This window comes from Halichoerus grypus, chromosome 2 (assembly GCF_964656455.1).
Source record: "Halichoerus grypus chromosome 2, mHalGry1.hap1.1, whole genome shotgun sequence".
NCBI classification, from domain to species: Eukaryota; Metazoa; Chordata; class Mammalia; order Carnivora; family Phocidae; genus Halichoerus; species Halichoerus grypus.
In genome coordinates this window covers 32,792,143-32,819,940 of record NC_135713.1, presented here as the reverse complement: position 1 = coordinate 32,819,940, position 27,798 = coordinate 32,792,143, and the positions used below count along the sequence as shown (strand labels likewise).

General features: G+C 34.8%; 1 protein-coding gene across 4 annotated transcripts in view; it reads right to left on the bottom strand.

The window, feature by feature from the left end:
• The window catches only part of FBXO4 (F-box protein 4), a 111,057-nt gene that overhangs the window by 71,012 nt on the left and 12,247 nt on the right, over positions 1-27,798 (bottom strand). For 2 of the 4 annotated variants that reach the window (XM_078066690.1, XM_036067259.2), the window contains exon 7: positions 18,474-27,297. The exons of the other annotated variants lie outside the window; for them this stretch is intronic. In XM_078066690.1, coding sequence (XP_077922816.1) covers positions 27,270-27,297 — 28 coding nt within the window. In that variant the 3' untranslated portion in view covers positions 18,474-27,269. Of the gene's footprint in view, positions 1-18,473; positions 27,298-27,798 lie in introns of those variants that run through there. 4 annotated transcript variants of the gene reach the window in all.

The following is a 27,798-nucleotide window of genomic DNA, read 5'->3' as shown; positions in this document are numbered from 1 at the left end:
TCAAGTAAATAAAAAATAAAAATGAAGTCAAAATAAACACACTTGGAAGCAGGCAAAAACTGAAAGGATTCATCTTACCTCCCATAGACCTGCACTGCAAGAAGTATTAAACACTAATGCTCTATGGGGCTTTTTCAGTAATTTTTCTGTGTTTCATTTGCATAGTTTCAATCGCTGTGTCTTCAAGTTCAGTAATCACTTCTGCAATGTCTAATCTATCATGAATCCCACCTATTATATTTTTCATTTCACACACTGTAGATTTCATCCCTGGAAGTCCAATTTAGGCTTTTTAACATGTTTTTTGTCTTTACTTAACATGCACAATATTTATTCCAGCTTATTGAAATAGGGGGTTTAATTATAGTAATTGTTTACTGTCCTGGTTTACTAATTCTGTCCTCTGTGCCAAATCTGGGTTGGTTTAATAGATTATTTTTCACCTTCATATGGATAATACCTTGCTTCTTTGCATGCTGATAATTTTTTATTGGATGCTAGACATTATGAATTTTATCTTGTTGGATGCTGTATATTTTTGCATTTCTGTAAATATTCTTCAGCTTTATTCTGGAGTGCTGTTAAGTTACTTAGAAACAGTAAGGTCTTACTTATGAGTGTTGTTAGAAGGAACCAGAGCAGCATTTAATTTAGGGTTGATTTTGCTACTACTGAGACAAAAAACACTTCTGAGAACTCTACCCTGATTCCAGAATTATGGGTTTCCCACATTGGCTGATGTCTTCTGTAAGCCCTGGGTTTTATTCCCTCTAATCCTTTCTGGTGGTTCTTTCTCCAGCCTCAAGTAGTTTCTTCACCCTCATAAACTGATCAGTACAGAGCTGAAAACACATAGAGGACTCTGCCGATCTCCAGTGATTTTTCTCCCTCTTTCTGCATAACTCATTCCTCTGTGACACTCTTCCTATGAACTCTGGCTTGGTTGGCCTTCCCACTTTCCCTGCTTTATCTTCTCAACTCAGGGAAACCACAGGCTTTGTCTAGGTTCTCTCTCCCTTGTGGTCTGGGAAATCTGCAGCCAATAAGCTGGGGAAATAATAGATCTCATCTCCTTTGTTTATATAGTGAAGGGAATCACTACCCGTCATTGCTTAATGTTCAATGTCTTGAAAACTGTTCTTTCACATATTTTATTCAGTTTTTTGTTATTTAGACAGGAAAGTAAATCTCGTCTCTCTAAATTTACCCTCCATCTTGGCTAGTAACAGAAATCTTTGTATCATGCTTTTTTAAATGTTCTAAATCCACGTATTCTGTATTTTATGACTGAAATTCTTTTCCTTTGAGACCCAATCAAGTAAAAATCCTTTTCATTCCTGTATGATGTCAAATTTAGAATATAATATGAACTGTGGAGGGAATGAAACTACCCATAAGTAGGGGCTCACACATAAAAAGAAAGGCATACGAAAAGACATTGACCCTATGATAGTCACCCCTGTTTACCTACTTCCTTCTCCATTTTGAAATTCTTCTCTGACCTGACTTACCTTTAGGACCAGATGTTCCTGCATTCCCTGTGATTACTTTCTACTCTGGGGAGGGAGGGAATAGCATAAAATGTCTAAAAGCCCTTTTATATACCAAACTTGTGTTAAATTTGCAAACTCTCTTTCATCTAGGTAAGGTAGCCTTGCCTACTTTCTCTAGAATTTCTCTACAACTGAAGAAACACAAACATATGCAACACATACACACACACACACATCTATCAATTTCATACTAAGTTAGTGTCTATATTTTAGCTTTCAGCTGGAAATATACTTTTAACTAAAATTAATCTCTGATGTCTCTCTTTTGGACATTCCTCCTTCAATTCAGACCAACATATTTGTCACAATCAATGATTACGAAGTGATTAAAATGTAAAGTAACATCCTGTCTTCCTAAGCACAGTGAAAAAAGGCAACACGAGTAACCTATAAATCTTTCTATTACTTGCAGTATAGAGGATAGGCTACCAGCTGGTGTTCAAGTAACTAAATCATTTTACTGAAAATTCAGAATAGAGGGATTGGCCAGATGTGGATGAGGCATTATGATTATATGATTCAGTGCTATGTTCAGGGGTTGTTGCTTTGAGGAGAATGATTGTAAAGCTCCAATGACTAAACATCTTAATTTGAAACTCATATTACATGTTGCACACCAATGAAATAGAAAGAAAAAGGGGATTTCATGACATTTATGATAGAATATTTTTCTATTGCTTCCATTTCTCATAATAAAAATATATTAACAGCATTCATGAAGTGTTTACTCCTCAAAAAATGTTTAAATTTCCCACTTTTGAAAAATAACAGCACATTTTAAATATTCCCTTAAATATTTTTTAAAGTCAAGCAGTTTAATTTTGTTTCTCTCAACTATGTTTGAGTCTAGTGAAGCAAAATCAAGGGGCCAAGATGGCAGAGTAAGAGGACCCTAAGCTCACCTCATCCCACAGATAAAACTAGATAATACTCACATTGGTGTAAATAACATAGAAAATGACTGAAGACTGGCATAACAAACTCCACAACCAAAGGTCGGGAAGAGGCCACATGGAAGAGAGTAGGAAGGGCAGACACATGGTGGGGAGTGAAACTGTGGCTATTCACAAGGTGGGGGAAGGGAGTTGCAGGTGTGGAAAAGAGTAAGAAACAAAACATCACACCAAGGAGCCCACAGAGGAAGAGGAATCCCCATAACATTTGGCTTACAAAACTAGAGAGGCTGAATTTGGTGAGTTCTAACAACCAGTGTGACTTAAAGACTGAAATTTTAAAAATCAGAGGGCTCAACTCTGGGAGAGCCCAGAGGGTGATAAGCAGCTGAGTCCCTGCTCCTAGACAGCACAAAAAACACCCTGTGGAGTTACAGCATAGAAGCAACAGTTTGCAAAATACTGGGGGCACACCAAAGGGAGTTATCTAATGCATCTCAGAACGTGTCCCAAAGAGGCAATGTTCATGGAGGGACTTTTTCAGGAACAAAGAAGCTGGCAGGTGCCATCTGCCTTTCCACCCCCCAGCATAAACACATGGCCACCTGCAGGAACAAGCACAGCACCCACATTCACTACCTAGCTGGCTTACACCAAGCCCTGCCCTCCCCCCCCAGTAACCCTTGCCTCAGTCCAGCCTCTGTGGGTACTGTCCAGCAGAAGACTGCTGCAAACCTTGCCATCATCGCCTCTCCTGACCCACGTGTTTTCCAGAGCCTCCATCCCAGTGGCGGTGGTGGCAGTGGTGGGTCCTGTGGAAGCCCAAGGTGCACCTTGTTAAAATTGTGCACCCCACCCTGGTTGGGGACCAGACACTACCCACAACAGGCAAAGAGAGCCTCTAAAGACACTGGCCTGAAAGAAAAAGCAGCCAGGACACAACAGCTGGGTGCAAGCAACATATATAGCTTTAGCTAAAGTGCTAGGTTATACTGAACAGAGGAAATTGCAATGCAAGGCACTCTTCTTTAGAAGGTCATTACTTTTAAGAGCAGGAAATGTAGCTGACGTCCCTAACACACAGAGACAGACAGAGTGTTAGACAAAATGAGAAGACATAGGACTATGTCCCAAATGAAAGAACAGGACAAAAGGACAGCAAAAGAGCTAAGTGAAACAGATATGAGTAATATGCCTGATAGAGAACTTACAGTAATGATCATTAAAACATTCACTGGACTTTAGAAAAAAGTGGAGACATCAGTGAGACACTTAACAAAGAGACAGAAAACATAAAAACGAGGTTTGTGGGTCCCTCAGGCGGCCATTCCAGTGAACACACGCCCAGGCACCGCTCCTGCCCCATGCTCCCTCCCTCTGCCTTTCACTTCCCAGCTGCCAAGATCTTGGAAGGGTGAGAGCAAGATGGTGGAGGAGTAGGAGACCTAAATTTCATCTGGTCCCAGGAACTCAGCTAGATAGTTATCAAACCATCCAGAACACCAACAAACTTAACAGGAGATCGAAGAAAAGAATAGCAAGCAACTCTGTGAACAGAAAAGCAACCACTTTCTGGAAGGTGTCTTCTGATTTGTTTAGTGTATATTTTACTGGGGTCGTTGTTATCCTGTTAGCATTTTGTTCTCTCATTCATCTATTCTCCTCTGGACAAAATGACAAGACAGAAAAACTCACCTCAAAAAAAAAGACCAAGAGGCAGTACTGACTGCCAGGGACCTAATCAACACAGACATTAGTAAGATGTCGGAACTAGAGTTCAGAATGACGATTATAAAGATACTAGCTGGGCTTGAAAAAAGCATAGAAGATACTAGAGAATCCCTTCTGGAGAAATAAAAGAACTAAAATCTAACCAAGTCGAAATCAAAAAGGCGCAAATGAGGTGTAATAAAAAATGGAGGCTCTAACTGCTTGGATAAATGAGGCAGAAGAGAGAATTAGTGATATAGAAGACCAAATAATGGAGAATAAAGAAACTGAGAAAAAGAGAGATAAACAACTACTGGATCACGAGCGGAGAATTCGAGAGATAAGTGATACCATAAAGCGAAACAACAGAATAATTGGGATCCCAGAAGAAGAAAAAAGAGAGAGAGGAGCAGAAGGTATATTGGAGCAAATTATAGCAGAGAACTTCCCTAATTTGGGGAAGGAAACAGGCATCAAAATCCAGGAGGCACAGAGAACACTCCTCAAAATCAATAAAAATAGGTCAACACCCCAACATCTAACAGTAAAACTCACAATTCTCAGAGACAAAGAGAAAATCCTGAAAGGAGTTCAGGACAAGAAGTCTGTAACCTACAATGGTAGAAACATTAGATTGGCAACAGACCTATCCACAGAGACCTGGCAGGCCAGAAAGGAGTGGCATGATATATTCAGAGCACTAAATGAGAAAAGTATGCAGCCAAGAATACTATATCCAGGTAGGCTGCCACTGAAAATAGAAGGAGAGATAAAAAGTTTCCAGGACAAACAAAAACTAAAAGAATTTGCGAACACCAAACCAGCCCTCCAAGAAATATTGAAAGGGGTCCTCTGAGCAAAGAAAGAGCCTAAAAGTAACATAGACCAGAAAGGAACAGAGACAATATACAGTAACAGTCACCTTACAGGCAATACAATGGCACTAAATTCATATCTTTCAATAGTTACCCTGAATGAAAATGGGCTAAATGCCCCAATCAAAAGACACAGGCTATCAGATTGGATAAAAAAAAACAAGACCCATCAATATGCTGTCTGCAAGAGACTCATTTTAGACCCAAAGACACCTCCTGATTTAAAGTGAGGGGGTGGAAAACCATTTACCATGCTAATGGACATCAAAAGAAAGCTGGGGTGGCAATCCTTCTATCAGACAAATTAGATTTTAAACCAAAGACTATAATAAGAGATGAGGAAGGACACTACATCATACTTAAAGGGTCTATCCAACAAGAAGATCTAACAATTGTAAATATTTATGCCCCTAACATGGGAGCAGCCAGTTATATAAGCCAATTAATAACAAAATCAAAGAAACACATCGACAATAATACAATAATAGTAGGGGACTTTAACACTCCCCTCACTGAAATAGACAGATCATATAAGCAAAAGATCAAAAAGGAAATAAAGGCTTTAAATGACACACTGGACCAGATGGACTTCACAGATATATTCAGAACATACCATCCCAAAGCAACAGAATACACAGTCTTCTCTGGTGCACATGGAACATTCTCCAGAATAGATCACGTCCTGGGTCACAAATCAGGTCTCAACCAGTATCAAAAGATTAGGATAATTCCCTGCCTATTTTCATACCACAATGCTTTGAAACTAGAACTCAATCACAAGATGAAAGTTGGAAAGAACTCAAATGCATGGAGGCTAAAGAGCATCCTACTAAAGAATGAATGGGTCAACCAGGAAATTAAAGAAGAATTTTAAAAATTCATGAAAATAAAACACAACTGTTCAAAATCTTTGGGATACAACAAAGGTGGTCCTAAGAGGAAAGTATATAGCAATAAAAGCCTTTCTCAAGAAACAAGAAAGGTCTCAAATACACAACCTAAACCTACACCTAAAGGAGCTGGAGAAAGAACAACAAATAAAGCCTAAACCCAGCAGGGGAAGAGAAATAATAAAGATCAAAGCAGAAACCAATGAAAGAGAAACCAAAAGAACAGTAGAACAGATCAACGAAACTAGGAGCTCGTTCTTTGAAAGAATTAATAATATTGATAACCCCCTGGCCAGACTTACCAAAAAAAAGAGAAAGGACCCAAATAAATAAAATCATGAATGAAAGAGGAGAGATCACAACCAACACCAAAGAAATACAAACACTTATAAGAACATATTATGAGCAACTATATGACAGCAAATTAGACAATTTGGAAGAAATGGATGCATTCCTAGAGATGTATAAACTACCAAAACTGAACCAGGAAGAAATAGAAAACCTGAACAGATCCATAACCAGCAAGGAAATTGAAGCAGTAATCAAAAATCTCCCAACAAACAAGAGCCCAGGGCCAGATGGCTTCCCAGGGGAATTCTACCAAACATTTAAAGAAGAATTAATACTTATTCTTCTGAAACTGTTCCAAAAAATAGAAACGGAAGGAAAACTTCCAAACTCGTTTTATGATGTCAGCATTACCTTGATCCTAAAACCAGATAAAGACCCCATCAAAAAGGAGAATTACAGACCAATATCCCTGATGAAAATGGATGCAAAAATTCTCACCAAAATACTCACCAATAGGATCCAACAGTACATTAAAAGGATCATTCACCATGACCAAGTGGGATTTATTCCTGGGCTGCAAGGTTGGTTCAACATCCACAAATCAATCAATGTGATACAATACATTAATAAAAGAAAGAACAAGAACCACATGATCCTCTCAATAGATGCAGAAAAAGCATTTGACAAAGTATAGCATCCTTTCTTGATTAAAACTCTTCACAGTGTAGGGATAGAGGGTACATACCTCAATATCATAAAAGCCATCTATGAAAAACCCACAGTGAATAATATATGCAATGGGGAAAAACTGAGAGCTTTTCCCCTAAGGTCAGGAATACGGCAGGGATGTCCACTATCACCACTGCTATTCAACATAGTACTAGAAGTCCTAGCCTCAGCAATCAGACAACAAAAAGAAATAAAAGCCAACCGGATCGGCAAAGAAGAAGTCAAACTTGCACTCTTTGCAGATGATATGATACTTTATGTGGAAAACCCAAAAGACTCCATCCCAAAACTGCTAGAACTCATACAGGAATTCAGTGAAGTGGCAGGATATAAAATCAATGCACAGAAATCATTGCATTTCTATACACCAACAACAAGACAGAAGAAAGAGAAATTAAGGAATTGATCCCATTTACAATTGTACCCAAAACCATAAGGTACCTAGGAATAAATCTAACCAAAGAGGCAAAGGATCTGTACTCAGAAAACTATAAAATACTCATGAAAGAAATTGAGGAAGACACAAAGAAATGGAAAAACGTTCCATGCTCATGGATTGGAAGAACAAATATTGTGAAAATGTCTATGCTACCTAGAGCAATCTACACATTTAATGCAATCCCTATGAAAATACCATCAACTTTTTTCAAAGAAATGGAACAAATAATCCTAGAATTTGGATGGAACCAGAAAAGACCCCGAATAGCCAGAGGAATGTTGAAAAAGAAAAGCAAAGCTGGTGGCATCACAATGCCGGACTTCAAGCTCTATTACAAAGCTGTAATCATCAAGACAGTATGGTACTGGCACAAAAACAGACACATAGATCAATGTAACAGAATAGACAGCCCAGAAATGGATCCTCAACTATATGGTCAACTAATCTTCGACAAAGCAGAAAAGAATATCCAATGGAAAAAAGACAGCCTCTTCAACAAATGGTGTTGGGAAAATTGGACAACCACATGCAGAAGAATGAAACTGGACCATTACCTTATACCATACACAAAAATAGACTCAAAATGGATGAAAGACCTAAACGTGAGACAGGAATCCATCAAAATCCCAGAGGAGAACACAGGCAGCAACCTCTTCGACCTCAGCCACAGCAACTTCTTCCTAGACACATCACCAAAGGCAAGGGAAGCAAGGGCAAAAATGAACTATCGGGACTTCATCAAGATAAAAAGCTTTTGCACAGCAAAGGAAACAGTCAACAAAACCAAAAGACAGCTGACAGAACGGGAGAAGATATTTGCAAATAACATATGAGATAAAGGGGTAGTATCCAAAATCTATAAAGAACTTATCAACTCAACACCCAAAGAACAAATAATCCAATCAAGAAATGGGCAGAAGACATGAACAGACATGAACATATTTAAAGTAATCCCTATCAAACTACCAAAACCAAATGGCCAACAGACACATGAAAAAGTGCTCAACATCACTCGGCATCAGGGAGATACAAATCAAAACCTCAATGAGATACCACCTGACACCAGTCAGAATGGCTAAAATTAACAAGTTAGGAAATGACAGTTGTTGGCGAGGATGCAGAGAAAGGGGAACCCTCCTACACTGTTGGTGGGAATGCAAGCTTGTGCAGCCCGTCTGGAAAACAGTATGGAGGTTCCTCAAAAAGTTGAAAATAGAGCTACCCTATGAACCAGCAATTGCACTACTAGGTATTTACCCCAAAGATACAAATGTAGGGATCAAAAGGGGCACATGCACCCCAATGTTTATAGCAGCAAGGTCCACAATAGCCAAACTATGGAAACAGCATAGATGTCCATCAACAGATGAATGGATAAAGAAGAGGTGGTATATATATAATGGAATATTATGCAGCCATCAAAAAGGGGAAATCTTGCCATTTGCAACGACGTGGATGGAACTAGAGGATATTTTGCTAAGTGAAATAAGTCAATCAGAGAAAGATAAGTATCATATGATCTCACTGATATGAGGATTTTGAGAAACAAGACAGTGGATCATAGGAGAAGGGAGGGAAAAATGAAACAAGACAAAACCGGAGAGGGAGACAAACCATAAGAGACTCTTAATCTCAGGAAACAAACTGAGGGTTGCTGGAATAGAGGGGAGTGGGAGGGATGGGTGGCAGGGTGATGGACATTGGGGAGGGTATGTACTATGGTGAGTGCTGTGAATTGTGTAAGACTGATGAATCACAGACCTGTACCCCTGAAACAAATAATACATTATATGTTAATAAAAAATTTTAAAAAATTTTTTAAAAAACTTAAAAAAAAAAAAGAAAACATAAAAAAGAACCAGTGAGAAATGGAGAACACAATAAATGAAATTAAAAATACACTAGATGCTTTGGCATTTTAAAATATTTGTTCTTCCAATCCATGAGCATGGAATGTCTTTCCAATTCTTTGTGTCATCTTCAGTTTCTTTAATCAGTGTTTTATAGTTTTCAGACTGCAGGTCTTTCACCTCTTTGGTTAGGTTTATTCCTAAGTATCTTACTGTTTCTGGTGCAATTGTAAAAGGGACACATTTAAAGTAATCCCTATCAAACTACCAACAGCATTTTTCACAGAGCTAGAATAAATAGTCCTAAAATTTGCATGGAACCACAAAAGACGCAGATACCCAAAGCAATCTTGAAAATGAAAAGCAAAGTTGGAGGCATCACAATTCCAGACTTCAAATTATATTTCAAAGCTGTAGTGATCAAAACAGTATGGTACTGGTACAAAAATAGACACATAGATCAATAGAACAGAATAGAAAACCGAGAAATGAACCCATAACTATATAGTCAATTAATCTTTGACAAAGCGGGAAAGAATATCCAATGGAAAAAAAGAGTCTCTTCAAGAAATGGTGCTGGGAAAACTGGACAGCAACATGCAAAGAAATGAAACTGGACCACTTTCTTACACCATACACAAAAATAAATTCAAAATGGATTAAAGACGTAATTGTGAAACCTGAAACCATAAAAATCCTAGAAGAGAACACAGGCAGTAGTAACCTCTTTGACACCAGCCATAGAAACTACTCTCTAGATATATCTGCTAAGGCAAGGAAACAAAAGCAAAAATAAACTATTGGCACTTCATCAAAATAAAAAGCTTCTGCTCAGTGAAGGAAACAATCAACAAAGCTAAAAGGCAACCTACAGAATGGGAGAAGATATTTGCAAAGGACATATCTGTTAAAGGGTTAGTATCCAAAATATATAAAGAAATTATCAAACTCAACACCAAAAAAATAAACAATAAATAAACAAAAATAAACCGTTGCAGCCACTGTGGAAAATAGTATGGAGGTTCCTCAAAAAATTAAAAATAGAACTACCTTACGATCTAGTAATTGTACTACTGGGTATTTACCCAAAGAATACAAAAACACTAATTTGAAAGGATATGTGCACCCCTATGTTTATTGCAACATTACTTACAATAGCCAAACTATGGAAGCAGCTCAAGTGTCCATCAGTTGATGAATGGATAAAGATATTGTATACATATATACAATAGAATATTATTAAGCCATAAAAAATAGTGAATCCTGCCATCTGCAACAATATGCATGGAACTAGAGAGCATAATGCTAAGCAAAATAAGCCAGTCAGAGAAAGACAAATACCATATGATTTCACTTATACGTGGAATTTAAGAAACAGAACGGTGAACAATGGGGGGGAAAAAGAGAGAGAGAAACCAAAAAAACAGACTCTTAACTATAGAGAACAAACCGATGGTTACCAGAGGCAGATGGGTGGGGGGATGGGTCAAATAGGTAAAGGGGATTAAGAGCACAACTGATGAGCAGTGATTAATATATGGAGCTGTTGAATCACTATATTGTACACCCAAAACTAATAGAACGCTGTATGTTAACTACATAGGAATTAAAATTGAAATTTTTTAAAAATAAGCAAGGGGAAAGAAATGAAGTTGGTTAATATACCTAGAATAGGGTTCAAGCAAGATAAAGGTACCATGCTGCCTGAATCCTGTGTTGCACAATGTTCATATGTTCTCTTTTTTTCTCTCTCTCCCCTCATCTCCCTCTCCCAACCTCTCTTTCTCCCCCTCCCTCCCCTCTCACTTGCTGGCTTGTTCTTCCCTCTTATTCTCTGTTACATCAGCCTTCTCTGCTTACAATGTAGCTATAAGGACCGGAGTTAAAGGTGAGAAGGGCAACTCAGCAGATGGCAGGTACCTAGAGCCTGCACGCATTTGATCAATTAGAGTTGTAGGAGCAAATATTCCTGGTCAGGAGCTTGACCCCTTGACCAGCCCCAGCAAAGGACACTTGTGGCCAGACTGGATGTCAATAATAGGTTGCCAATTTAAGTGTATAACTGTCTTGAATATTTCATGCCTCATGAATGTCAAGTGCCTATCTCTTCCTTCCATCCCTCCCTATATTTGTTCAGCATATGCACTACCTAATTTATGTATGCCTAACCTGTCCCACAGGTTACATGCTTTAGTTTTATTTAAGAAAGACTATTCTTAAATAATGTAGCAAATATACATAAACATGATTTGCAAAATGGCTATAATTATTAACATACCAGTAGATTATTCTTGTATTTAAAACATGTTAATTGATCACCCATCATGTACTAGTGACTCCTTTGGGTGTTGGAGACAGGACAATGACTAAAAGAAACTAAAATCCTTACCCTTTAGAGCTTACATTTTAGTGGAAGCTGTGTAGTTAAGAAATACATCACATGTGTGTGGGTATGGATATCTGCATATGTATTCACATACATGTATGTGTGAACACTTGTATATGCAAGCATGTATGTATTGCACATAAATTTTTATTAAGCTAGTTCAACAAGTATAAAACCACAAGTCTAAGAAGCATTTGCGTATTGAAGATAACAATGAATTACATTACACTTTCTCAATATGCTGTGGTCCATTGACTATTAAAAACATGAGTGTTAGTACTGGCTCTGTCACTATCTGAGTGTCTATGGACAAATCACCTAATCTTGATGAATCTTGCCTTGTGTGTATTCAGTTTCTCTAAAGACTTAGTGAGATATATGAGGAATGTGGTAGATACACTAGAAAATCATGCACAAATATAAGGTATTTTCTATATTATTACCTTGATTTGTGAAGTAAGCAGGAGTGTTATTTATTGATATTTAGTAGTGATTTTGCTCCTACGGTCCCAAACTAGTAGGGTAGACTTTTTTTTTTTTTTGCTTAAACTTTATCCTCTAGGCTTAAGTTTATATTTCTTTCTGTACCCAAATCTTCAGTTTTATTTCTTTGCTCTTCAATAAATATATGAGAACACATGGAAGTGGCGGTGGTAAAGTCATGTAAGGAACTTCACTGGCCCACTCCATTTCGCCACATTCTCCTATCTTTCTGTCTGAACCCTCTAAGAATACTGTGCTCTGTACTGAGAATTTTTAGCAACCCCCGGATTTACTTGCATCATTGCATAAAAAAGGCATAACCCTGTCAGTGCCACATAAATGAGAACAAGCAAAGCAGTGCTCTCTTAATTCATTAGCATTCACTTTGCAGCACTGGACTCCTAATTAAGATTCATAAGTATTCATATTCACTCAGGCTATTCTACATTTTATTTGCTACATTTGGTTAGAAATATTTAGACACATTAACTGTTCTTCCAGTCAGAACAAATACTTCCTGTGTTTGTGAATAAGCCAACTGATAATTGTCCACTATCAAAAGCAAAATTTAAAACCTTTTTGTTCCCATTTTCAATTTTCCTTTATTTCTTTACATAAGTCATTGTATTTGGACAAAGGAAAGTAAATTGTTCTAAGAGTGAACTTTTGAATTGGTATTTTTTTTTTTTTTTTTTTTTTGACAGAGAGAGACACAGTGAGAGAGGGAACACAAGCAGGGGGAGTTGGGAGAGGGAGAAGCAGACTTCCCGCAGAGCAGGGAGCCCGATGTGGGGCTCGATCCCAGGACCCTGGGATCATGACCTGAGCCGAAGGCAGACGCTTAACGACTGAGCCACCCAGGCGCCCCTTGAATTGGTATTGTTAGCTTCTTCCTATGGTAATAATGTCCTCAAGTTATGCTGGTAAATGTATTACAGAAAACTATGAACCTGAGAAGTTTGCACCTTTGATAAAGAAAGTGATCAGATGACGGGAGGGTGACTTGAAGCTCCAACACCTGAGTATTGGTTGAAGGGTTGATAGATGATTATTTCAGAGGAAAGATTTTATGGGCTGGGGAACAGCTTTTGCTAGAACATAAGAGAGAAATTTGTTTTATTCTATGTTGTCTCAAAAGATACAACCAGGATTGATATGTAGAAATTATAAGGAAAGAAATTGTAGCTCAAAAATGGAAGACCTCATTAATAATTATATTTGTTCAAAAATAACATAATCTGACTTTGGAATTCCACAGGATAATGGGGCCACCAAATTTAGAATCTCCATATATATTCTGAATACCATACAGATCAGAGACAATGAATAAAACTGCCCAATAGCTCATGCCTACAACACGACTAAAACAGAATAACACTTAAATTTACATGTGACTAAGATAAACATTCAGAAACCAGAAGAACCACCTCTGGATCCCCCGCAGAGCAGGAAGTGGCACTTGGGGTGTGCAATGCAGATATAATCATCTTCCAAAAGATAGAGTCCTGCTATCTTTTGATAGTAAATAAATCTGATATCTGGATGTTCAGAGTTCGGGTTATGGGGAAGTGAGAGGGAGGGCCTTGAAAGTGGATGCAATCATATTGGGAGTTGTACCCCTTCTCCAGAAGAGCAGAAAGACTTGGAAGGAAGAATGGCTTTGGATCTCCATGGATTTGAGGGATAAGGGGAAAGGAGGAATAAGTAGTAGAAAATAAAAGATTTTACAAAAACAAAAGAATATAGAAACATCAGAAGACACCATTATCCTCTCTCCTCTGCCCACAAAAAAATGTAGACATTAATTAAAGAACCTGCACTTCATCATACCAACAGAAGAGGGGACTCTTGCACTAAGAAATCTAAAAAGCCACCAAACTTCCTTTTCTCCTTACAATTGTTATTGCTGGCATAGGAAAATATAAGATATTCCAAAATTAACAGAAAAAGGAAGACACCATCCATACTAAAGGTATTGTATTAGAAAACCAAAAAGTGAAAAGCAAAACATTTCAGATGATGAAAATTATTCCCCAAAAAACAACCACAAAGCACAGAAAAATATGCCATTTAAATTAAATATCCTTAAACAAGTATTTGGTGATATGAAAAAACTCAAAGAATATATTTAAAAGTTCAAAATAAAAATTAACATAAAAACAAGAAGATGTAAAATGAGAGTTGACTAACTCAGGAACAAAACTGAAAATAAGGAAAAAATCATCAACAAAACAAACACAAAACTGGAAGACATCCAAGGAACAACACATTAGACTGAGAATATAATATGGGACATAAGCAAAAATTAAAATAACAAAATAATTTAAATAAAATAGAGAGGTAAAAAAGATCAGCAAGAAGATAATAGAGAAGATGGGGGAAAAAATCTAAATAAGGAAATGGTCATTAATGAAGGTATTAGCACAAAGATAACTATAAGAACAAAAACAAACAGAACATGTAAAATATATATTTTATATATGTATATATATATAATAAATATAGTAAACATATATATTTATAAATAAATATATAAATACATAATAAATACATAAATATTTATTTTATTAAGTATTTATAAATAAATACATAACTATTTTATATATGTATATATATATTAAAGGTATTAAGATAAGGAACATAAAAATATATAAACAACATAGAAAAAGAAATGCAACAAATATATAATACACAGTAAATATGTAAATATTAAACATATAATTATATCAATAAATAAAAATGAATTTACCTCACCTATTAAAAAACATTTTCATATTGCCTCATGTAGCAAAACCCAACTGTTAAATAAACAGACCCACTTAAAACAAAATGATTCAGAAAAGCTAGACAAGGTAAATGCAAATGAATAAGAAATCTTGACATTCCATGGCTTGGAAATATCAAATTAGACAAAAAGTTTATTTCATAATGCTAAGGGATCCAATTCACAGTGAAGAAGTAATGGCTATGAACACATATTCACCATATAATCCAGTAACTTCCTTAACAAAGCATAAATTACAGAAAACACAGAAAAACAGACAGAACTACAGGGAAGCTTAATACTTCACTCTTGCTTAAAAAAAAAGAAGAAGAAAAAACATTAAGTAAAGATATATATATATAACCTACATAATATAATCAATAAGGTAGATCTTATTGACACATACAAAAAAAGAACATACTTTTTTCTCAAGTGTACATGAAGCATTCAGTAAATCTGACCATCTATGAGGTTACCAAAATCTGTTGTTTCATAAAGTAAAATTAATGCCACATTCTCTGACTATAAAACAATAACTAGAAATTAATTAAAAACAGAAAACAAAGACCCTTAAGTGAAAGGCCCTTCAATAAAAAAATTTTAAACTTGCTATTAAACAATTCTTTGGAAATGAAGAAATAAAATCAAAATTTCTAAATTTCTAAAGAATCGTGATAATAAAAAAATAAAAATCAAAGAATCTATGGAATACAATAAAAGTGGTGGTCAGAAGAAAATGTATAGCCTTAAACACTTATATCAATAAAATGAAAATATAATCAAATTCCCAACAAAGAAAGTTAGAAAAAGTACAGTAAAATAAATTTAAAGTGTAATAAAGAACAATAATAACAGCATATATTGAGTTATAAAAAAGAAAAACAAAATGCTAAATAAATCAAAATACTAGTTCTTAAAAAATAAGCAATAATACAAAGTACTAGCTTAACTAGTCAAGAGGGAAAAAAGGAGAAAGCATACAAATAGAAAGTAAGACATAATAAAGAGAAATTTATCTTGAAACAAGATTTTAAAATCATAAGACAGTAGTTTATAAACATCTGTGCAAATAACCTAGAAAATTCTAGATGAAATAAATAATTTCTTAGGAAAAACTGAATCCTATAGAGATAGGCAAATTAAACAGACCAATTTCCATGGAATAAGTAGAGAAAGTTATTTAAAAAACTGTACTGTAATAAAGGAATCAGAATCAGATGTCTTCATAGAATAATTCTGTCAAAGTATCAAAACCACATGTTCCCAATACTACCTAAACTGTTTCAGGGAATGCAAAAAAGGAGAAAAACCTTATAATTATTTTTATGAAGCAAGTATAATACTGATGCATCAACTTAATAAAGGTATCATACATTTTTAAAATTCTTATGAATTCATTTCTAAATACTGATGCAAAAAATAATCCTAAACATATATTAGCAAAAAATATCAACACTATATGAAAATAATACAGTATGAGGCAAGAGAGATTTATTCCAAAATTATAAGGATGGTTTAATATTAATTTAATATATTTTACTCTACTAATAATTTAAGAAGAATCATATTATCACCATAGAAGCTAAAAAGGCCTCTGACAAAATTTGACAACTATCCCTCATTTTTAAAAAATACTTAATAAAATAGTATTTAATGCATATGTCCTTAACATGATTACTAAACATCACTCCTAAAGCTAATATCTTACATAATGGGAAACTTCTGACAAGAGGCATTCCCACCAGGATGAGGAACAAGGCAAGGAAGGAGTTCCATTGTCTCAGTACTTTTTGACATTGGCAGTATTAGCAAAGCAAAATCAAATAGAAGATTAAGCACTGTAAAAGAAGAAAGTAGAACTCCCTATTTGCAGATCATATGACTATAAATCTGGAAAATCCAAGGAATTATTTTATTTAATTTTAATTGTTACGTTAGTCACCATACAGTACATCATTAGTTTTTGATGTAGTGTTCCATGATTCATTGTTTGCATATAATACCCAGTGCTCCATTCAATACGTGCCCTCCTTAATACCCATCACCGGGCTAACCCAACCCCCCACCCCCCACCCCTCCAAAACCTTCAGTCTGTTTCTCGGAGTCCATAGTCTCTCATGGTTTGTCTCCCCCTCCGATTTCCCCCCCTTCATTTTCCCTTCCTTCTCCTGAAATCCTCCATGCTATTCCTTATGTTCCACAAATAAGTGAAACCGTATGATAATTGACTTTCTCTGCTTGACTTATTTCACTTAGCATAATCTCCCCCAGTCCCATCCATGTTGATGTAAAAGTTGGGTATTCATCCTTTCTGATGGCTGAGTAATATTCCATTGTATGTATGGACCACATCATCTTTATCCATTCATCTGTTGAAGGGCATCTCGGCTCTTTCCACAGTTTTGCTATTGCAGACATTGCTGCTATGAACACTGGGTGCATATGGCCCTTCTTTTCACTACATCTGTGTCTTTGGGGTAAATACCCCAATTCACTACATCTTGTGTCTTTGGGGCCCTTCCTTTCACTACATCTGTGTCTGTTGAAGGGCATCTCGGCTCTTTCCACAGTTTGGCTATTGTGGACATTGCTGCCATGAACATTGGGGTGCATATGTCCCTTCTTTTCACTACATCTGTGCAATTGCTGGGTCATAGGGTAGCTCTATTTTTAATTTTTTGAGGAACCTCCACACTGTTTTCCAAAGTGGCTGTACCAACTTGCATTCCCACCAACAGTGTAAGAGGGTTCCCCTTTCTCCACAACCTTTCCAACAAATTTTTCTTGCCTTGTCAGTTTTTGCCATTCTAACTGGTGTAAGGTGGTATCTCAGTGTGGTTTTGATTTGGTGAATTTCCCTGATGGCTAATGATAATGACAAAAAATGGCTAACATTGGGCGCCTGGGTGGCTCAGTTGGTTAAGCGACTGCCTTCGGCTCAGGTCATGATCCTGGAGTCCCGGGATCGAGTCCCGCATCGGGCTCCCTGCTCGGCAGGGAGTCTGCTTCTCCCTCTGACCTTCCCCCCTCTCATGTGCTCTCTCTCTCACTCTCTCAAATAAATGAATAAATAAAATCTTTAAAAAAAAAAAAAATGGCTAACATTTTTTCATGTGTCTGTTAGCCATTTTTATGTCTTCTTTTGAAAAGTGTCTGTTCATGTCTTCTGCCCATTTTTTGACTTGATTATTTGTTTTTTGGGTGTTGAGTTTGAGAAGTTCTTTATAGAGCTTGGATATCAGCCATTTGTCCGTAGTGCCATTTGCAAATATCTTTTTCCATTCTGTGGGTTGCCTCTTTGTTTTGTTGACTGTTTCCCTTGCTGTGCAGAAGCTTTTTATCTTGATGAAGTCCCAAAAGTTCATTTTTGCTTTTGTTTCACTTGCCTTTGGAGAGGTATCCTGAAAGAAGTTGCCATGGCTGATGTCGAAGAGGTTACTGCCTATGTTCTCCTCTAGGATTTTGATGGATTCCTGTCTCACGTTGAGGTCTTTCATCCATTTTGAGTTTATCTTTGTGTATGGTGTTAGAGAATAGTCAAGTTTCATTCTTCTGTATATAGCTGCCCAATTTTCCCAAGGGATTATTAATAAAAAACTAAGTCAAACAATAAAGTAGAAGGATATAAATTTAATACACAAAATCGGTAACTTTCATATATACAAATAATCAACCAGAGGATATAAGGAAAGTGCAAATATGCAAAATGTATATAAGGAAAACTTGAAAACACACCTGTCTTGAATAAATGGAAACATATTCATTTTCTAGGAAAGAACTCAATATCCTGACTACATAATTTCTCTCCAAGATATTACATACATACGTAACATATGTATTTATATGCATATGTATATATACATAGCATTCCCAATAAAAATATGTTTTCTTAACAAAGCTAATATTAAAGGTCATATTGAACAATAAGTAGTAAAGAATATTTTGGAAAACCTTTCAAAAGAGGAATGATGAAGCCATGCTCTATCAGATATTAGAAGACATTAAAACCCCTTAATAGGTTTAATAATATGGCATTAGAGCATACAGAGAAACAGACCAAAGAAAACAGAAAGGCCAGACTCAATTACATAGAGAAATTTAGTGTTTAAAGAGTATGGTATCTCAAAACACTGGGGGAAATATGAACATTTTATAAATTATAATGAAACAATTATATCAATTTGGAAAAAAGATAAAATTGGATTTACACTTCACAATACACCTGAATAAACTCCAAATAGATCTAAGATTTTTATGTAAAAAATGAAATCACACAAGTACAAGAAGAAATATGGGTATATTCCTTTATAACCTGTGGGTGGGTAAGGCATTTTTAACTATGATGCAACAAAAAAAGTTGATAAATTAGACATTTTAAAAAGTTTTGCATGGCAAATATAACAAATAAAGTCAGAAAACAAGTGATAAACTGAGGAAAAAACATTTGCATCATAAAGACTAGTCTCCCTGACACCTGAAGAGTCCTTTAAAATTTGAGGGGAAAAAATCCAATAGAAAATGGGCAAAATGGATGATCACAAAGCTCACAGAAAAAATATTTAAATGGTTATTGAATATAATAATGTTCACAATAACCTAGAAAAATGAGGCTGAAGTAATACTGGTCTATACAGTTACAATGAATCAAGCAATTTATTGCTAGCTACTATACTTTCTATTTTATTTAGGAAATTATTAGCCTAGATTTTTGACTTTGTAACAGATTGTCTTCACATGAAAAAAAAAAAGCACACATGACCCAGAACTGGCTACTGAAACTCAGCAATATACAGTGTAACTATTCAAGAAAAAATCCAGTGTCTAGATAGATGTTTGAAATAAATTTTATTGCCATCTACCCCCATGCTTCCATCACCCACTCCCTCACTATTGGTAACCAATAATCTACTTTGTGTCTATTCTGAATATTTCATAAATATGGAGTCATATAATATGTGGTCTTTTGTGAGTGGCTTCTTTCACTTAAAATGTTTTCAAGGTTCATCCTTAATATAGCATGTCAGCACTTTTTTATTGCTGAATAATATTCCATTGTATAATATACAGAATTTTATTTATCCATTCATCAGTTGATAGACCTTTGGATTGTTTTCATTTTTTGGCTATTATGAATAATGTTGCTATGAACATTTATATACAAGTTTTGTATGCACATTTTCATTTCTCTTAGATATATACCTAAGATTGGAATTAGTGGGTCATATGGGAACACTATCTTTAACATTTTGAGAAACTGCCAAATCATTTTCCAAAATAATTACATTCTGACCAAGGTGTTTTTCTATTTTTACACAACCTCCTTAACATTTATTATCTATCTTTTTTATCATAGTCATTTAAGTGGGTGTGAAATTGTACCTCATTGTGATTTTGATTTGTATTTCTTTGATGGCTAATGATGTTGAGTATTTTTTCATGTACATATTGGCCATTTGTGTATCCTTTTTGAAGAAACGTCTTTAGATTCTTTGCTGATTTTTTATTAACTGAAGTATAATTGACATATTAGTTTCAGATGCACAATAGAGTGATTATATACATTACAAAATGCTAAGTGTAGTTACCATGTGTCACCATACAGAGTCACTATAATATTATTGACTATATCCCTATGCTGTACTTTTCATCCTCATGACTTATAACTGGAAGTTTGTACCTCTTAATCCCCTTAGCCTATTTTGCTTATTCTCCATCCCTCTCCCCTTTGGCAACACTAGTTTGTTCTCTATATTTATGCATGTTTCTCTTTTTTGTTATTGTTTATCCATTGGTTTCCGTGGGGGTTTTTTAGATTCCACCTATAAGTAAAATCTGTCTGGTATTTGTCTTTCTCTGACTTATTTCACTTAGCATAATACCTTCTAGGTCTATCCATGTTGTTGTAAATGACAAGATTTCATTCTTTCTTATGGCTAATATTCCATTGTGTATATATACCACACCTTCCTTATACATTCATCCTATCAATGAACAATCCCTTGCTGCCTTTTGTCTTCCGTTATTGATTTGAAATAGTTCTTTATATATTCTAGAGACAACTCCCTTATCATATATACCATCTGTAAAAAATTTTCTTCCGTTCTGTGGATTGTCCTAATATTTTTAAATCATATTTTATTGAGTTTGAATTCCTATAAGACCATTTTCTCTAAGTTTGTTCTATAAATGTATCTATATTTGTAACTAATCTGTATCTACCTATATTCTGTGAAAAAAGTAAAATGAAAAATGCCTCACAGTAAATAGTCCTGTGTAATCTGCTTAACTTTATTTAACCCACTAAGAACTAATGTTATGCTAATTCAGTTATCAAGGAAATTACTATACTTCAAAACACACTTTAGGAAATGCTACTGAAAATCCAATCTAATCAAAATTGTAAAAGTTAAGTTGAAATAGCTATTTTTTTGGTAACAAATTATGTATGTATGTAGCAATAGTACCACCTTCTGGAAATCTAGAAAAGCACTGTCACGTTTTTCAGAATTTAAGAACAGTCTTCTGTTAGTTATAATATCAATTTGACAAACAAGCTAAGACTGTACTTTACATGGTAGAAAATAGTAAATGACCGTCAATGTACTCTGGTGTAAAACTGATAGTGCTATTAATGGCAAACAGAAAAAGTAAATATTGCTTTGCCAAATTTTTAACTAAAATTTCTATATTTCTGTGGAAAAAATCAAGAGCCTATTGTCCCCCTGAATTATTTCATCAGATCTATCTACTGTTAGCCTTTTATATGCTTTCTTAAGTAAATGGGGCTTTTTACATCAGGTTTTTCTTATGAGACTAAAAATAAAAACTCATTTTGATAATGGTGTTGTTCTGTACATCAAAATTTATCGAACAAACTATTTTAGAGCACTTTTTTGTACAAATTGTTGTCCTTAGTGTTTTAAAATATTAGCCTATTACTTAAGCCTTTTAAGAACTCTATGAGGTATTATTTATCTTCATTTTACAATTAGAGAAACTCTGTCACATAGAAGATAAGAAACTTGCCCAAGATCACACAGTAATAAAGTTAAGATGTGAACCCAGACCAATCTGGTTTTAGGATCCTTGCACTTAATGACTTAGTTATGCTGCTTCTAACGTTCTTATACAAATGTGTAGAAAGAATAAGCAACTGGAAAATTTTAAATATAGGATATTTAATTTGTTGAGACTGTAGCAAGGGTCAGACCTCAAATGTTATGAAAAGTTGCTTAGGACTTCTTCCAAGGGTCAAAGAATATGAAGGCAAACATAATTCTAATAGGAGAAAAAAAGAACAGTAGAAAGTCATCACACTATATAGTAAAAATGAAATAATACCGAAAATCAAGGGAAAAATGAGACATGAGAACTCTTCACAGTGTAACATAATGATCAATATAGTTCAGCTACTGTGTATAGATAAAATGCTAGAAATTTTTTGACAAATGAACACTGATCTGGGAAATCATAAGGCGTATAAAAGACAGTGTAAAAACCACTAAGAATTTTGCTTGCTTTCAGATAGAGTGTAGGTCACAAAAGATTGTTGCTACAACAAGAAAACACAGAATAAAATGAAAATTATACTTTAGGCCATCAAAGAGCAGTAGGTTTAAAAATAAATAAATTCCAAGGATAAATAGGCTCTTTTGGTGATCAAAGAGCTGTTGCTTTTATAGGACCAATTGCCTAGTCTGGGTATCTGTGTGTGGAATATCACACCTGCCACAAGAAGAGAGATTTTGCTGGGATAAGAAAAAGACCACTGAAGTTTTCAATGACAATATTATTGCTATACTAGATTGCAAACTCCAAATGTGAAAAAAGTAGAACTACTCCAAATGTGAAAATAAATTGTTGAGCCCCCAACAGGAATTCTGACAAAAGGTAGAGAACAGATCTGAAAAGCAAAAAAAGGTCTTGATTTTGTTGATGACAACTGCAGCCACTAGAGAGAAAAAAGGGAGTTTCAGAAAAGAAAAAGTCAGGAAGGGAATCACTAAATTCTCTGTCTATACCTTTGGCTGAACTTTGTGTGAAAAACCAACTCAAGGTGCTCACTTAAATAACAAAGACAAACTGAATGTAGAACTGTTGCTCAAGGAACAGAGTTTGCAATTTATGTCTAACCATGTTAATTGTTTAAACAAAAGAAAAAAATATCACTCATTGGAGAAAAATAGCAGAAGCCAGAGTCTCCACAACTCAACATTCATATTTTTCAGAATACAATAGAGAATTCTGCAAGATACAAAAAGAAAGAAAGAAAGAAAATGACATTCATTACTTTAATAAAAAAAAAAAAACAAAACAAAACTTAAATTAACCCTTGCAGATTTGGAATTAGCAAACAGGATTTTATTTTATTTTAATTTTTTTAAAGATTGTACTTACTGATTTGAGAGAGCAGGTGAGAGAAAGCATGAGCTGGCGGGGGGAGAGGGGGTTTGCAGAGGGAGAAGCAGACTCCCCGCTGAGCGGGGAACCCTATGCAGGGCTCAATCCCAGGACCCTGGGATCATGACCTGAGCAGAAGGCAGACACTTAACCGACTGAGCCACCCAGGTGCCTCAGCAGACAAGGATATTAAAGCAGCTATTACAACCATTCTCAGTGATGTACAGAAATGTATCCCCTCAATGAAAAAAAAAAAGTAAATCTGAGAAGAAAAATAGAATTAAAAAAAAAAGAACCAAAAGGAAATTATAGAACCAATACAATAATAAATTATAAAAATTCACAAGACTGATTTAACGAAATATAGATAAAAAGAAGAGTTTGAAAATCTTAAGATCAATTGAAATTATCCAAACTGAAGAACAGAGAGAAAAATATATGGAAAGCCTCAGAGACAGGCTAAATAATAACGAATGGTGTAACACGTGTTGTTAACACAATATAGACCCAAAGAGGAAGAAAGAAAAGAATGGGGAAGAAAATATATTTGAAGAAATGACCCAAAATCTCACAAACCTGGTAAATGACATGAATTTGAATATTCAATAAACTAGTAACTCCCAAGCTGGATAATTATAAACAAGGCCTTCCAAGGCACACCGTAGTTAAACGGTTGAAAACCAAGATAAAAAGTAAACTTGAAAGCAGAAAAAAAAAAAAAAGACCGATTATATACAAAAGAATCAAAATGTAATTAGTGAGTAACTTCTTATTAGAAATTACAGAGGCTAGAAGAAAACAAAAGAACACATTGAAAGGGCTAAAAGAATAAAATTGTCAACCCAGGATTTTATGTATCTTGAAAAAATAAAAGACCACTTTTATTATTTTGTAAAATGTTTCTTCTTTTAACTTCTTTGTAATATATGTGAATGGTTTCAGCAAAAACTGTAACTGTCCTCTGAGGTTTATAACATATGGTGATATACTACATTTAACAGCTATAGTAAAGAGTGGTGAGAAGACTAATGAAACCCACACAGTTACAACATTCGTACATATTACAGAAATTCGTACAAGGTTAACTATAAGAAAACTTTCAAAAGCTAAGGAAATACGTTACAATCACTACAGCCACCTCTAAAAAAATGAAGACACATGCTAAAAAAAAAAAAAAACTAATAGAAAAACTTAAAATTTCTAAATAATACTGAAATATCCAAAATAGAAAGAATAGAGAAACAATAGTGAAGAGGGGATAAAAAAATAATAAAATGGCAGATCTGAAGCCAATCATATCAATAATCACATTAAATGTAAATGATCTAAACATTCTGATTAAAATGTAGGTATTGCCAGAATGGAAAAAGAAAAAAGCAAAATTTGCTATATTCTATCTACAAGAGATACACTTAAAACATAAAGACAGATTTAGGTTGAATGGATGTATCATGAGATCCGTATTCTTTTAAATGCTGAAGGGGTTATATTAATATTAGAGAATGGATTTCACAACGATTATTATCAACAAAAAGAAGGACATTATTAATAATGATAAAAGGGTTGATTCATCAGAAAAATAAAAGTCATATATGTATGTGTAACTAAAAACGTCATCAAAACACATTAAGCAAAAGTTGACAGTAAAAAGGAAAAATAGGCAATTCTACATAGTTAAAGATTTTAATGCCTATTGGTAATTGGTAAAGCAACTATATAAAAATCAATATGGGGCACTTGGCTGGCTCAGTCAGAGTAAGTGACTCTTGATCTTGGGTTTGTGGGTTCAACCCCACGCTGGCTATAGAGATTATTTAAAAATAAAATCTTTTAAAAAATCAATATAGCCAATATAGAATATCTGAACATTATCAATTACTTTGACCTAATAGATAGCTATAAAATATTCCACCTAACAACTACAGAATATAAACTCTTTTCAAGTGCATGTGGTATATTCACCAGAATAGACCATAAGGTGGGCCAGAAAGCAAGGTTAAACAAATTTAAAGATTGAAATTTTAAAGTGTTCTCTGATAAAAAGAGACATTGAATCAGTAAAATATGTAGGTAACAGATTAAATAACACTAAAACAATAATACTAAATAATCCATGGATTGAAAATTAATCTCAAGGGATTAGAAAATATTTTAACTGCATAATAATAAATACATAATATTTCAAAATGTTTACATGAAGCTAAAGAGGGCTCAGGTGACAATCAATAGCTTTAAATGTTTATTTTTAAAAAAAAGAATGGGGCACCTGGGTGGCTCCATCAGTTAAGCACCTAACTCTTGATCTCAGCTCAGGTCTTGATCTCAGGGTTGTGAGTTCAAGCCTGTGTTGGGCTCCACACTGGGCATGGAGCCTACTTAAAATAACTTTTTTTAAAAAAGAATAGAATCAATGATCTAAATTTCTACTTTAAAAAACTAGAAAAAAGAAAATGGAATAAAAACTCAAAACAAATTTTAAAGCAGAAAAGATTAGAGCATAAATCAATGAAATATAGAATAAATCAGTAAAACAAAAATGTGGGGTTTTTTTAAGAATAATAATAAAATCAGTAAAACTTTAGCTAGACTGGTCAAGAGGAAAAAAGACATAAATTACCAATATCAGGAATGAATGGTGACGTACTACAAATATTAAAAGGAAAATAGGGAGATCTACTTTCGGCATAATAGCATGAGGGGTTCTGTGGAATGGCTCCCTAGAGAAACTGGAGAAAATAATTTTTTTAAAAAAACAGCCATTTCAAGTATTTGTAAATGATTCCAAAGCATATAGAAAATGAAGAAATATTTTCAAAAAAAATCTACTAAAACTCAGTAAGAACATAAGTGTCTAGGATTTGAGCCAAGACTCACTCACTCCCATCCCTCCTTCAACTCAGCAAGATGGAAACTCCAATCTAGACTGGGGCAGCCAAGGAAGCAGAACCATACTACCTCTCTAAATTAGAGAAATATCATCCCAGGAGGGAGATGTCAGCATTTCCCATCCTGCCCCCAACTACATGTTGCTGAAGCCAAGTTCTGAATGAGTGTACCCAAGATGTAGAAGCTCCCTTTTTTGGAGCAGCACCCACTCAGGGATTGTGGGCTATATCTTGGCACTACTATGCTTCTTTTTTTTTTTTTAAACTCTAACCCTAATCCTAACCCAAATACTGTGCTCTTGTTATTATAGTGTTAAAAGTCCTCAGTTCTAATGACATAGGAAAGCTATAACAGTTCCTCTGCAATTTGTGAGAAGGTCTTATGATCATGTCTTATGGAATGTTTTCTCTATGAGTATGGAATAGAAGTTGGCTTTAGAATCTTATGAACTTTCAGTTATGTGAAATAGCAAAAAGTTCCAGGAAAGTTATTTTCACTGAATTAGTATTAAATAGGATATAAAGTTAATTTCTACTGTTTCAGGAAAAAAAAAAAACAGAAGTTGTATGGCCATAACAATAAGTGCAATTCCAATGAATATTCCAGTCTTTAAGCAGTATATTTATTAAAAATAGATAAAAACTTCTTTTTGATAACCAGTTAAGGACCCTTGAAAAGAACCTATAAAAGCTTAGCAAATTTTCTGTTCTCCACCAGGGCAACCTTTGAACTGAAATTAGAAATCACAAAGGATGAGGGAAGTACAAACTTGTCCTTCCCAGAATTTAATATTTTTAAAAAGAAAATATAAAAGTTATCAAAAAAAAAAGTCTTAAAAGGTTCATTCAGTGCTAAATCCTAGCACTGAAACTTTTTTCTTGTAATTGATTTAAGGTAAAAAGTAAAAATTATGTAAAAAACACAGCAGTTACAGCTGTCCCAATATAAAGCCCACCTGCAAAAAGGCAGGACAAAATTGGCTGACTGAGCAAATATCCACATCATGACCTTAGTAACAAGTTTAAAGTGGTTTCAGTTCCCCAGATCTAAAAGGAGGATCATCTTGCATGCTTAGATTCTACTTCTTCAAGAATCCACTGAATGCCATTCAAAAAACCAGTTAGAGTTTCAGCCTCTGTATCCTGGACCTATGAGCAGATAAGAGAGACCACTGTAAGAAACTGAGTCCAAAATCTTATGATTAAAAGAAACATTTTTCTAGATACTAAAAAAAGAACAGGATTTTAAAAATCCCAGTAAACTTTGGGTAAGTCATTCAAGTTTTGTCTTCTAGAGAACTTAGAAAAAAAAATATGATCTTCTGTTTATAATTATTACCAATATGAGGCTTATTACTTCTCTTGGAACTCAGTTTTGGGAATGGGAAGAACTACCATTTCTATGACTTGCTTGTATGTATTAGAAAAAAATTCCTCTAAAGGATCCACTTTGAAAACTAAAACATTTTTCAATGTAATTCAGCTAGCCAGCTGATAAACATGATATCCAGTTGCAAAAATGTATTTTTTAAGACTGCCACTCTTCCTAATGGTAAGCTAAAACTCCCACCACTCAGGAAGGTACACCTTTATCAGTAGCTTTCCAACTGTGTTCCAAAGAGTCTTCAGAACTCCATGGAAGGTATATGG